General features: G+C 40.3%; 2 protein-coding genes across 5 annotated transcripts; both read left to right on the top strand.

Annotated features, from left to right (window-relative positions):
• Positions 1-497: 497 nt before the first annotated feature.
• Positions 498-7,304, top strand: LOC115369554 (stearoyl-CoA desaturase 5). Its single transcript, XM_030066186.1, has 5 exons — positions 498-879; positions 1,641-1,771; positions 3,676-3,881; positions 4,013-4,245; positions 5,132-7,304. The coding sequence occupies exons 1-5, from the start codon at positions 642-644 to the stop codon at positions 5,320-5,322; spliced, it is 999 nt and encodes a 332-aa protein (XP_029922046.1). The 5' UTR covers positions 498-641; the 3' UTR covers positions 5,323-7,304.
• A 1,473-nt stretch (positions 7,305-8,777) lies between these two features.
• Positions 8,778-13,980, top strand: tmem150c (transmembrane protein 150C). Of its 4 annotated transcripts, XM_030066114.1 has the most exons (9): positions 8,778-8,994; positions 10,076-10,156; positions 10,256-10,390; positions 11,144-11,197; positions 11,298-11,339; positions 11,441-11,508; positions 11,727-11,854; positions 12,106-12,283; positions 13,189-13,979. In XM_030066114.1, the coding sequence occupies exons 3-9, from the start codon at positions 10,317-10,319 to the stop codon at positions 13,395-13,397; spliced, it is 753 nt and encodes a 250-aa protein (XP_029921974.1). In that variant the 5' UTR covers positions 8,778-8,994; positions 10,076-10,156; positions 10,256-10,316; the 3' UTR covers positions 13,398-13,979. The 4 variants fall into 4 exon arrangements, with proteins under 4 accessions (XP_029921974.1, XP_029921975.1, XP_029921973.1 ...); XM_030066115.1 differs by having other exon boundaries at positions 8,778-10,134; positions 13,189-13,980; XM_030066113.1 differs by having other exon boundaries at positions 10,049-10,390.
• The last annotated feature ends 93 nt before the right edge of the window (positions 13,981-14,073 follow it).

The raw sequence follows: 14,073 nt of genomic DNA, 5'->3' as shown, positions 1-14,073 counted from the left end.
GGTACACATTCCTTTTTGTATTATTCGCATAAATTTTTTTTTTTTTCATTCCATCTCTTTATGTGAATGCAGCTGTAACTACATTTATAATGTCTATGTAGTTACCCTGGTGAAAAGATGTAGCTGTGTTATGCAGTGTCAGCACAAGATTTCCGTCATTTGATTTTGTTATGTAATGTCTCCTCCATAGTGAAAATAAATTGGAAAAAAAGGAGAACCAAGAAAATTTTAGTCACAAAAAAGACAAGTCATTGAAGGAGCTCTGATATTTTTGGCTCCAACATGCAAAAACGACAACTGAGCGCCAAAATCTGGTCTCATACAAAACAGACTCCTATCATTCACCAGTGCAGTTCTTGCCAGCACCTACTTTTTACATCAGGACCTCCTTATTCCATATGCAATGGGCTGCAACCCTGCAGTTCACACCTTTAGGCTATAGGGGGAGCACATGACCAACAGCGCCAGTGTATCAGTGATTACCAAAGGATGCTGCTGCTGCCGGGAATCTAATGGATCCCTGCTGCACATCTCTCTTACATGACCTGTTTATTCACCTATTGCATTCGGTTCGGTTATAGCCGGGGCTTTGGTGTCTGTGTTGCCCCTGTGGTGCGCTGTGTCTCCGCTGATCCGGGTAGATGGAGGCTGTGATGGATGCAGGGGTGCATCAGGATGGGGAGACGGTGCCTGGCGAGGCGGAGGGACTGGAGGAGAGCAACGCAGAGAAGGAGGCGTTGTGCCGGAATGGGTACCTGCAGGGGGGCCGGTGTCAGGGCATCGTGTGGAGAAACGTTGTCTTCATGGCTCTTCTGCACCTCGGGGCGGTTTATTCGCTCGTCCTGGTGCCCGGAGCGCAGCCTCTCACCTGGATATGGTGTAAGTCGGTCAAAGAAGTTGCCTTGTGTTTGCCACTGCCTGCTTGTGTAACTTCAATGAACTGCCATTGCAGAGGGAGAGAGAGCTGTGTGCAGCTTCATGCATGATGTGAGGCATGTTGAGGCCACATTTTAGGTGCTTGTGTAAGAAATGCTCTCGGACATAAGAAATAGCTTGGTGAAATCCCAAAGTGATTTTAGAGGATTTTGATAGAGGCGGGTTTCATAACTACGACAGAATCAATAAAAGCCTACTGTTGCTGATGTTTATTTATGGCTCATTATCATTTGATTGTCATTGCACAAACATTGCTGCTAGTGTCCTCACACATGACTGGTTGCGATTTTTTTTTTTTCTTTCCAAAGAAATGTTTCATTATTTTGCATTGCATTCACATCTTTCACTGTGAAGGAATTTAATAATGAGTGGACATGGAAATGGTAGTCTTGACGAGCCACAGGATTAGACTCTTTTCACTCATAAATTAATAGAAATAGTCATAAACACAGTGTTGCACAGGATGTAACATGAGTTGAATATGAGTTGCTTCAGGAATTCAGTGTAATAACTCAGTTTCTATTGTCTAAAAACGTCTCTCTCTCTTTTTTTTTTTTTTTTACTTTGGTGGATGCTGCTGGTGAGAGAGGGGGGAAACATTTTTCTCAACTTAAAAAAAAATGTTATTTTCTTTCTATGCTATGCTCATGCTCAAAATGTCAAATTTTCAGTTGTTTTTTTGTTTTGTTTTTTCATTTTCGCAGCATACGCGTGCTTCATCATCACAGCCCTGGGTGTGACAGCAGGAGCCCATCGTCTGTGGAGCCACAGGTCCTACAAGGCCAAACTTCCTCTGAGGGTTTTCCTTGCTGCTGCCAACTCCATGGCTTTCCAGGTGACTCACCCCAGTTGCCCAGAAACCTATCAGTAACAACACCAACAGAGCCATCAGAGCTGAAATAACCCTCCCAGGGACCTCTCCCCATTTTCTAAGTAGTGCTGAGGGGAGACAACTCATCTCAGGAGACCACAGTCTTGCATGTACACAGTGACGGAGTTCAATACTGTAACACTGGCTTTCCTTCTCTGTAATGCATCATACACAGGAATTTTTGTTACTGAAAAATCCTTTAGAGAAAATTCAAGATCATTGTCGACAACACTTAGCACAGACTTTATTTTCATGCATTCAATTTAATGTGTTTTTGTCTTATTTTGATAGTAACAAATATAGATCTCCCCTCACAAACACATCACATGTGAATATGAAAATTGCACATGTGAATTTACCATTTTCACATGTGATTGGCTATATTCACTTATGAAAAGAAAATAATGTGACATGTGAAATAAACCATGTGATTTTTGAACATGAGTTTTTTCACATGTATAAGTCATTAAATCACATGTGGTTGTAGATCATGTGTGTTCCAAAACTACATGAGGTTTATTTCACTTGTGATTTCACGTGTTATTTTCTCATAAGGCTCAAGCTCTCATGATGATCAGAAAAAACACTTTAACCCTTGGAAACCTGGATCGACGTCCAATTTCTTGTGTTTAAATGCTTGTGGGAAAATGCTTTCAAAAGCATAATGCTTTCATTTAAATCTCAGCTGAAGCTCCCCTTGCGGACGCCGTGGCCCCACAGTGGTTAATGAAGGCAATTAACTTGCTGACCAATTGTCCACCCTCACAGGAGCTGAAAGTATTATGGGGCTTATAAATTAGAGAAAGAGGTCGTCTTGTGCAGGAAAACACTGAATACATACTGTCAGCAGTTTGAGAAAGATAATAGTAACAAAAGATAAAGGACTGTCAATGGTGAAAATTTAGTTATCTATTTGATAGGGACATTAATGAACATTGTTAATTTACATCTGTAGTCCCTGGGCAGTTAACAAAAAAACACAAGCAAAATAAGTAACAATTTGCAAATACAAGGTACTCAAATAGACAAAGACATTAGTACATTATACAAATATCCAGTTAAAGGTGATCACAGTTCTGGTTTGCCAAGAGCCATTGTTTGAGATGAATCTTAAAAGTGGAATACGTATTCTCTTCTGGCACATGGATGTTTATCCCAGTATTCACCTCCCTGCACTGACAGCAGTCTGTCCAAATGTGATGTGCCTATATGGCACCACACAGTGCCCTCTAGTGGTGGCCCTGGTGCTATTGTCAGCCCTTATGAAAGCTAGTGGGGCAAACCCATGTAAAGTCTTATAGATAAAGCTTGTATATTAAAATATATGGCTTCCATGAAGAGTCAAGTATGCTGTGGTTTAAGTGTTGTTAAGTGACCAGATAGTGAAACAGTGCTCTATTTGTGGAAAAAATGTAAGAACACCCTGGCAGCCTTCACTGTCAGAAATGACCTGACTTGCTCGACATTTTCTAAATTAAATTTTACTATTTTAATATCTTTTTCACATACCAGACCTTTTTGGGCTTTTAAAAGTAAATGTGGAGTCTAAGATGGCCCCATGATACTTGATTTCTTTAATAAGGTCAACTCTTCCTGTCTCAGAAAAACATTACAGTGTGTCACCCTTACTGGATGTTTTGAGAACATCATACACACTTGGGTTTTCTTGTGATGAATATAGGTCATTTCAGATATAAGAATTTAGGAGGCTTCTCAGCTAAATTTTGCTTGTGTAAAAATCACTGCATCATCTACATTCATTTGAAAATTGAGATTTTTTCGCCACGGTGCCCAGCAGGAGGTTGCACCATTCAATGTGGCATAACTTACAGTTTGTTGCCTCTTTTTCTTCTGATTCTCTCCTACAGAATGATATTTTTGAATGGGCACGAGACCACCGTGTGCACCACAAGTACTCTGAGACAGATGCTGATCCCCACAACGCGATGCGGGGTTTCTTCTTTTCCCACGTAGGCTGGCTGTTCGTGCGGAAACACCGGGACGTCATAGAAAAAGGCAAGAAGTTAGACGTCAGCGACCTCCTGGCTGACCCTGTTGTGAGGCTTCAGAGGAGGTAAGGCTCTCTAAAGCAGCTTTTTTCCCCCCAGAATCCCATATCATAGCCGCAGAATTCATACTGTAGAATTTAATCAAGACCTACATCATCTGATCATCATCTGAAGGATTTCTGCTTTGTCTCCGCAGGTACTACAAGACGTCAGTCCTGGTCATGTGTTTTCTGATTCCCACATTAGTGCCGTGGTATTTCTGGGGGGAAAGCCTGTGGAATGCCTACTTCCTAGCATCAATCTTACGTTACACGATCTCCCTCAACCTAACCTGGCTGGTCAACAGTGCTGCACACATGTACGGGAATCGGCCCTATGACAAGAACATCAGTCCACGAGAAAACCGCTTTGTTACTTTTGGAGCTATTGGTGAGTGACTGTAATGACAAAGCGTTTAAAAAGCCACACCAGTGATTTTGCATGTTTAGCATAATATCTAAAAAAAAAAAAAAGGATATACTTCACCAGAGCCCAACTCTATACCACCAGAGTCCGATATATTGCCATTTCTAGAATTGGCTGACAATGTGTAATAATGCTGAATATTCTTTAATGAAGCTGTTTGTTCAAGAAAGCAGCCTTCTGAGTACCATTGCATAGTCGTATCGTTGCAAAATTGGTGCACATCCCACATAGAAAAAGGTCTATTTTCTTGCCAGCTCAAAAATTCACTATATCGACTGCCATATCAGTAGTGAGTGAATTTTTCCCTCCATTTTCCCCCCTTTTATCCAACCATTGGTTTCCATTCGTTCCACTATGACATGAAAATGAACTTTCAGACTTCAAACTTACTTCACACCAGTATTCCATCATCATAAGAAAGTCGTCCACATCAGTTTACTTGAAAGCAGCAGCACTTTTGTGTTTTGATGACTTGAAATTGGGAGGAATGAAATGATCCCTTCACCAGAAAATAGTCCCTGAGGGAACAGCCGATTATCAGTTTTGTGGTTTATGAATGGTGACGACTTTGCCACAGAAGCAGAACATTATACGATGGGTGTTTGAACCAAAAATTCACATTTGAAAATCGAGGGTTTTGATTATATGTTGTGAAATATTTAGCACCCCTGCATGATTTGCAAAATGGTTTGTTGCAATGTAAAATGTAGGGAAATTGTAGTAAATGGACTAAACATTCAAAATTACTTGTGTGGTCCTATAAAACCTCTCATGGAAAATGTCAGTCATGGTAGGTTTATGAACATCAGTGCAGATGACCTGAAATATAACTCTCCACACACACTTTCAGGTGAAGGCTTCCACAACTTCCACCACACTTTCCCGTTTGACTACTCCACCAGTGAGTTCGGTCTGCGCTTGAACCCCACCACCTGCTTCATTGACCTCATGTGCTGGTTTGGCTTGGCCAGCAACAGGAAGAAGGCATCAGTGGAGATGATTCAAGCTCGCAAACAAAGGACAGGGGATGGGAGCGCCTGAGGAGACTACAGATACTAACATAAAGCGAGGGCGTCCTTACCAAGAGGGATATCAGGATATTCTCCACTTTGAGTTTTGTTTCACATTATGTAATGAACAGTTTTCATTTTTATTTATAGGCCATCAAAAGGAATAGCATAGTTCTGTTATTGGGTGAAAACCTCTTATCTTCAAAATGTAAACTGTGCAGGAGCTAAGAAACACAACTTTGTCTGCAGCTTGACGGTCACGCATTTTTCAGTGTAATCAGTTTTGAAATCATTTCATAAACACCAGACAGGCTTTAGAAGTAGGAGAGCATGTGATCTCTCAGCTGGAGGTAAAACATGGAAATTGCCAACACTGGAAGTACAAGGTTTTCACCCTCAGTAAATGCATCTTCTTCAGCTTCCCAAAGAGTATTCGTATGGAAGTTTCATGGCAGCGTATTTTATCCATGAATTAATTTGTAGCCAGTCCTCCAGTGGAAACGTTGAATACAGAGATTTTCAGAGGTAATTTCCCCAAAACCTGCAAATTTGACCACTTTTGTCCTCGATGACACCACTGTGGTCATGTCTATGTTGGAGGGATGCGATGAGACCCTTGAATAACAAGAAGCATCTCACCCGTTGCCTCTCACATTTGATTTGATTGATTTGATTACACATTATTATACATGGTCACTACAGAATATTCAGGATCTTATTTCAGCATCTCAAATAAACCTCAAATCACTCAGCAATTCATGGTGTATGCTCTATCGACCCCTGCAACATCCCTCAAGGTGTCCTTCAAGGGCACAGTGCTCTTCAGGTGTGAATTTAGGCAAACGTACATGTGAGAGCAGCATTTACACCAACAGCTTCATAGCTTTTGTTCCCATTTTGTTCCCATTCTGGCTCACCTTCATATCAGAGGTGAGAGTCCTCCATGTGGCTTGTTTACAGCTTCCTGTCCATCATCCCCTCACTTGCTTCCCTGGTGCGGAGAGTCTTTTTCACATGGAAGAAGATCAGCATCATGAACTTGTACCTCCAACGGGCGTTTCCCAAATGTGGAGAGAAATGTGAGATACTGAAGAAATGTTGAATGTGAACCTTCACGGTTCTCTTGCCTTACCATGATGTAGAATGTATTTGTTTTTGGTTGTGTTTACTTGTGGGTTATCTTGTACTGGAATTAAATGTGTTTGATGGCATTGAAAACCCCAAAATGTTTGGAAATGCGGGGGGATTGCTAGAGTGTGCTATCTTTGGACAGTAAAAGCTAAAACGTATCTAATCTTCTAATCTAAACTGTTGAGATATCAGTGCATATAACAAGCAGCAAATAAATATCATTATAAAAAGGAATGTCCCCGTTCAGCTAGATAGAGCTGTATATTATTTCATTAAAGATAAGGTCACTTATGTGTAATAAATTGCAATGCAGCGTTCAGACACCTGTTTTGATTACAGCCCCTTTTTGCTTTGAGTATACTTTATCAAGGAACTAAATAATTTTAATATCGACCAGCTGATAATGACTGGATTGTTATGTGTCTTTCGTCGCTTTCGACTGATGTGATGAAAAATGACTCTGGACAGGGATAGCTTAAGAAACCAGGTTCATTATGATTTGTAATGTAACGTCTCATTACTGTCTTTGTTTATTTATTTAACTAATATGCTGAAGGTTTGGGACATCAGAGTAATATAGACAGTGCAGAAACTTATATAATAGCACTCTGCTTTTATATGTAAATCGTACATTTTTATAGATTTGCTTCATGCTGGAATGTTATATTTGATTGCATGTGCATCGAAATGTATCTTTTGAATCCCTCTATTCTGTCTCTTTGAATCATGACTGAAATACACCTGAACTCTCCAGCGTCCACCGGGTGAGCATTAGGAAGCAACTTTCTCTTACAACGCTGCCATCTAGTGTGTATAGCTTGTATTTCAGGCCTGACATATAAATCTGTTCTGTGCTGTGCAATATAAATATTTTTCAATAAACAGGTGCAAAAGCTTTCTGTTTGTCAGTAACCACAGCAGGGCAAGTCTGATGATTGATTGGTTGATTGACTTGATTGATTGATAATGGCATTTATGGAGACCTTGGTTTACTTGTAGTATTTTCAAAGCTATGGTTACTTATGTAATGGTAAGATAGTGGCTTTGTTGAATTCAGAAGAGAGTTTATAATTACATTAAATGAGCTGTCTTATCTCAGATGATATGTTTATGATCTTCATATTCAGGAGTGGAACTAACTAATTACATTTAGTAATGTTTCTGTGGTGGAGTAACTCTGTGTGTGCTTGTTTGTGTACTTCATTTTTAAGGTAAGCAATTCTACTTTTATTTGAGGACATTTTTTGCTGTCAGTATTGTGTTCAGCTACATATTAAATCACATCCATTACAGAGTACACATTCTGTAGGCTCTCTATAAAGATTGAAACTGGACAGAAAAGTGAAGCCTTTCACCAGCAGCCAGCAGAGATGAGAGGAGCTGGTTTTACTTTGTTGGTGCATTTTGGTGCATTTCCCCTCTAAATTTCTGAAATTCCAAATACAAGAATCTAGTTTGACCTTTGTGGTCTTCTCCATTGTACAACTAAATAGAAAAGCATGCACCATCTCAGAAAACTAACTCAGTAACTTTAAATCTGCGGGCATTTCAAATGACCTATGTTTTTTTCTACTCCAAGAGCAATATCTACTCTTTCCACCTCTGAAACTCATTCTTAGGCATGATGACATTTGTCCATTTGCTACCACTTTACAACCAGCCTACCCTTACAAAAAGTGTATGAATGGATTATAATTAGGTTATTAAACATTTTTTTTTTAATGATTAACACATAATTATTACCAAGTTATAACACAGTTTCCATATAAACAGATGCAGGCTCACTATTTGGCAAGATGAAGTTACTGCTGCAGGGCATCTATTCTGTTATTCTCAGATCTTGCTAGTTGCTTGGCTTACTTTACTTGATCTTGCCAAATAGTGAGATGCATCGATATACAAAAACTGTGTTGTAACTTGTTTATAGCTGTTTATTAATGATTTATAAAGTGTTTACAACCGTAATTAATTACCTGATTGTAGACCATTCATACCCTTTTAAGCCTTTATAAGGTTAGTCTATTCCAGGATAGGGCTGTTTTAATAAAGGCTTCCAAAAAGTAAAAAAAAAAAAAAAAAAAAAAAAAAAAACACACACACACACACACACACACAAATAAACTGTAGTTAACCAGCTGTCTTTGGCCTACTGTGCCTCCCTCACATAAGCAGAGGTGCTGCTGCAGCGTCTCCATGTGGCAGCAGGTAGGATCACTGTGCCACAGACAGGTCTTGACACAGTGAGACAGATGCACATTCATGCCGAGGTTATTATGCGCTAAGCTTCCAGGTCGCCCTATCCTCCCTTGGAACTAACGCGGAAGAAGGCAGATTACAGCCGAGGCACGCCCACAACCAGCGCTTGATCCCAAAACAACACATCTCGGAAGCCACTTCGTTCTCCAGCGGGCACGGTGGTGTAGACTGACTGATCTCAGCTCATTATAACCCACAAATAGAGAGAAGAAAGCGCTGGAGCCGGGACGAGAGGCGTGCCGGCGCCTGCAGACGGGACTTATTTATTGATGTCTGTAGTCTTCACTGAGACCTGGACGACGGAGCGCCGGGGCTGGTGAGATAGATGATCACTAATTCACTAATTCTCCCCTCGATTTTAACACAATGCAACACAGTATGAAGGTGAAAAAGCCGAGGCTACCCTGTCAGACAAACGTGCAGCCACTGTTTTCTTGCATGTGTCCGTGAACGCAGCGGAAATCATCATTTATTTCTCACTTCATGTTCATTTTATTTTCACTTCATGTTTTTATCGCTTCAGTGCATTTGACACGTTGTCTTTTTTCTGTTGCTGTCCTGTGTTCATCACTGATACTGAGGGAGGAGTAGCCCACACTGGCACATAATAGACTGAATTGTTGAATGCATATTTTTAAAAAAAAAAATGAGATGCAGTCAGAATGTCTGCTGAATGCTTAATGCTACGAGCCAGCATCGAAATGTTTGTTGGATTCTTTTAACAAATTGGATAATAAACTACAAGTCGACTGTTAGTGGAGTTTTAAAGGCGGATATAATATCGATTATTTCGGACAGGAAAAAGCCGATAGTCGATTAATCGGTCATATAACGGCCGTCGGGAGTGAACTAGCCTATCTTTGTTAGACACTGGATAGCTGTTGAGCTGATCATATAAGTCAAAGTGATAAAACTTAAAGAAATATAGAAATAAATCGACACCACTAAACATCAATCTTAAAATTATCAATAAATAAACCCGGAGCTGAACATAATGAAACTAGAACATAAAATATCTCAGTGTCCCCTCAATTTTTTCCACCTTATAATGCAGGAAACAGAGCTTTCTTGCAGTATTGAGCTTTACAGTAGGAATAATTTGTCTATATTGTTTTGTACTTTTCATTTCTGAAAAGTCCAAAGATTGTTTTATTTCTGTGTTCAACACCTAAACAATTATTTTATTCATATATTTATATATTTATTCATACATTTCAGCTATGTATCCATGTCCCCTTTGCCTGAGGACAAAGTAATTTTTGTGTAGGATTATTATTAGTAATTTTAAGTCCCACCTGTCAGTCATCGATCACTACTGGAGTCAAGTTCTGCTGAGTTTTGTAAAACCTCCACTGTGTTGCCTGCACTAGCTGTTCCAATAAGTTTTGTTTCCTCAGGTATGTCACTGCGTGTCACCAGGGGCATTAACGGTCGTGGCTGACTCGACATCTTCCAGGTAACATCACCACCTCGGGCAGGTATGGATCGAGTCTGCCAGAAGCACTTAATGTCCGAGAGAGTGTTGGCAACCGTTCCCTAATTCTAACTCTTCACTGCCTTTCCTGCGGTCGAGGCAGTACTTGGCCTCGTCACGGTCAGGTAACACTACACCTGCAGATTCTGGTGTCACAAGGCGAGATGAGGAAGTGCAGCCTGTGGACTTTCCTGCCCCCCATGTTCTCCATCTTCACTACTACTGGACTGTGGGTTGTGTAAGTTTCTTCTCTTCCTTCCCACTGTAGTGTCTCTTATCCACACACACACATGCACACACACACACACACACACACACGCAAACATATATTCTTGTCTATTTGAGCATACTGGGGCCTAAACAGTCTTGAGTTGCATAAATTGGATTTTACTGGAAAACTGAGACTCTTGTGGATTCAATAAGCCACATTGTTTTCATGTGTGATGATGTTAGCCTCCATCGTAGGCATTTCATTGTAGTGAGGGCATTTTCTGGAACTTGACGTCAGTGTGTTAAACCTATTGTGACCTTTAAGATAATCACAGCTTCATGAAATTTTACGACCACAAACTAGAGACTGAGGGATTTCAGAGGATGTCTGGTAAATAAGGGACATCTGAGACATTTCCAGAACAGAATGCCTACCATTCAGTCACCAAAAACATGCAGTTCCTGCAGAAATCTCCAAACGTCAAACATTTTTGATATGAAACCAAAGCAAAAAAAAAAAAATTCTGTGGTGTTCCTCAAGGTTTTGGTATCCTAATGTGGTACTTTGGAGGGATTTTTGAACATTTTTGTTAAATTGTTGTTGGTCGATAATGGTGAAATTTTGCACCAAATCTGTGTGACAAATGTTATCAACCCCCTATAAGAATCAATAGTTTATCTTAGCTTTTTATGTTATTTGTCATATACTGAGTGATTTGAGTTTTGATCAAATATCATTTAACTTCCTGCTCCCTAATATTTCCTGATGCATTTTTATTAGATACTTTATAGCTGTTGAAGACGGGAAGATAACACCCCTGAGTTCAGAGTACAGGTAAGGATTAAATAATGTAATATACAACGAATGATTAATGTTATTGTTATTATAATCGTTTTTGTGTGAACTGTGATTTGATGATGTTTTCTTTTTCCAGTAGAAAAAATGGATCCAAACCCCCTCCCCCTCCATACATTAGGTACACAAATCAAGTTTCCTTTTTAACAAGAAATGCATAGAGCTATTGTGTTCAATAATTCATACATTGGCAAATACAAATTCTGTACTTTTTACTCTCAGTATTGCAGGCAATGCTCCACCAGCCAGCTGCATCTTCAGCCAGGTCACGAACCTGGCAGCCTTTGTGGGTACGACTGATGTACAGTCATCATCATTATGTTAATAAATTGATTGCACAATATCGGCCAAACAGCAGCAACACTCATATTTAACGCACAAACAGAGTTCATGCTGAACTAGAGCAAACCTTTGACTTGCGACATGCAGATGGGCCATGTAGTTGTGATGGATAATGCCTATTGTGTGTTTCAGATATGATTGTTGTGTGGCTCTTTTCCTGTTTCAGGGTTTATTATTGGTGTCCTCCGATATCTTCAGCTGAAAAACCGTGTGCAGAAACCCTGGCTCAACATCAGCAGCCTGGTGGCTTTGTCTCTCGCCTGCTTTGGACTGACACTAGTGGGAAACTTCCAGGTAATATGGATAAACAACAGATGAAGCTTGTATCCCGGGACTTCAGTTAGTTTTGGTTTTTGATGTTTTTTTTTAAACAATGCATGATTAACCTGCAGTAGAATTGACAGTAGAAGTGTATGACTATCAAAAGTACATCACAAGGGTTAGACTTTTAGACAAAAAGGCAACATAAACTGAACTGTGGCTTCAGAAATCTGACCGATGTACAGCGTGAGGAAGCAAACTGATCCAGTCTGTTTTGGTTCTAGTTAGCCAATGATGAAAAGCTTCACAACATCGGCACCTCCATGACATTTGGCTTGGGAACACTGTTCTGCTGGGTGCAATCTGTCATCACCCTCAAAGTCAACCTGAGGAACGAGGGAAGGAAGGCCAGCATCCCTCGCTTCCTGCTGTCTGCGTCCATCACGCTCTGCATGCTGCTCCGTATCCTTTCTCTCAGGGCGTTTCAGGGGGAAGAAAGACCAAGACAGCTCTGCAAGCCAATGAGATTCATGAACAAATATTACAGAACCATTTTTCTTTGCACAGGTCAGATGGATTTACTTTAAGGGGTGGTTCAAATGTGATATTATTTTGTGATATATTTTCCTATGCTCCCCTCTATTGCACATTTTACTTAACGTCCAGGCACCTGTCAGCCGCTGTTGTATCTGAGGACCAGCACAGAGAGCTCAAATTTTGTCACGATTATTTTTAAATTCTCCCTCCAGTCATTATTAAGCCCCTAAAAATGATTTCTGTTCATCAATAACATATATGTTTTTTCCATGAAAAGTTCCTTAAATGTAACATCTCCTCATTAAAGATACGCAGATCTATTAATATGCAAATAATGCCTGCCCAACCATGCTGCCTGTTTTTTCCCATCAAAACTCTTAGCTACACTATTACTGTTCATGTGAAGCAGCCATTTCAGGTTGGTCTTTTAAAAAAAACAAAAACACGGCCAGCAGTCTAGCATCAGCACTGTGACCGACGGAGCTGCTGCTAATGATCTGCACAGTTAGAAATCACTATATTCAAGATCAGACATTAAAAAACACGTTTGAGTGGAGGGGACTTTACGAAAGTTAGCTGGAAGTCCGCCTCAGTTGCAGGACGAACAGTGAGCAAATGTTGTTAATGGATTAACAACTACTGGGTAATTGAAGTGTCAGTTTTTTCCAAAATGGTTTAACTATACCTTTAAGGCTTGTCCAGTGTCTGCAGGAGTGAATTAGGCCCAGGTTATCATCATAACAGTGATTATCTGCACATAGTGAACCTGACTTTTTTTTGCAGCGTAATATTCTCTCATGCATGTTGCAGCCTTAACCCAGCTGCTGCAGACTTCTCTTTAATGACCCAGCGCCTCCACATGCACGCAGCCCGCAGCCAGTGGGCTCTGGTCATGTTCTTCCTCAGCTTCTTCGGCACGTTCGCTGTGGAGTTTCGTCACTTCCACTTTGAGATAGTCTGCACGGACAACCGCGAGCCTCCACTCAGCCTGTCAGAAACCTTCTCTGAAGTCTCCGAGTACCAATCTGACCAGCTATAGAAAGGCTGGCACAACTTCAAAAGATCTTCAGAGACCGTCCTCACGGCTGTAAGTCAGTTCAGCTGACAGACAGAGGAGGCGCATGTATCGGCAACAAGAATGACTGATGCATTTGTTTCACTTGAGCACAGCTGTCGTTTGTTTATACGCTTCTGAAAGTTGCACCAGTGTTAACACTCTAGATATAGATGATCACCACTGCATGTTTCCTGGTTGAGTCTTACCTGAATGAATGTTTTTCTACAGTCAGTATCTTCAGATCACACACAAAGAAAACAAATCAGCTGTTAGGCTCTTTGGACTACAACAGTCTTACTTTGTGAAGTGTTACCATGATGTAATGTTTGTTTTTTTCTTTTTTAAAATCAGAAATGTACCATCCAATTTTGTAACAATTTTCAACTTTCAAGTGTTGGGGATTATAAGAATGTATTATTATTAGCTGCCTTCTTCCTATTCTAGTAAAAATGAATTAAATACATTGTTTTGTCTTTCCAAACTGCCTCCCTATGATAATTGGAATCAAGATCCTTAATATGCAAAAACTAAAATAACCCAAGATGCCATAAGTGATTGGCGTGCATTACACAAATAACCTTCACAGGATTGTAGTGAATGATGGTTGGTTGTGCAGGCTTTGGTGTTACAAGCACACACAACGACATTCAGACAGATA

The sequence above is a fragment of the Myripristis murdjan genome, chromosome 12 (assembly GCF_902150065.1).
Source record: "Myripristis murdjan chromosome 12, fMyrMur1.1, whole genome shotgun sequence".
Classification (NCBI taxonomy): Eukaryota; Metazoa; Chordata; class Actinopteri; order Holocentriformes; family Holocentridae; genus Myripristis; species Myripristis murdjan.
The sequence above is the reverse complement of the archived record's forward strand: the minus strand, read 5'-3'. Positions and strand labels throughout refer to the sequence as shown.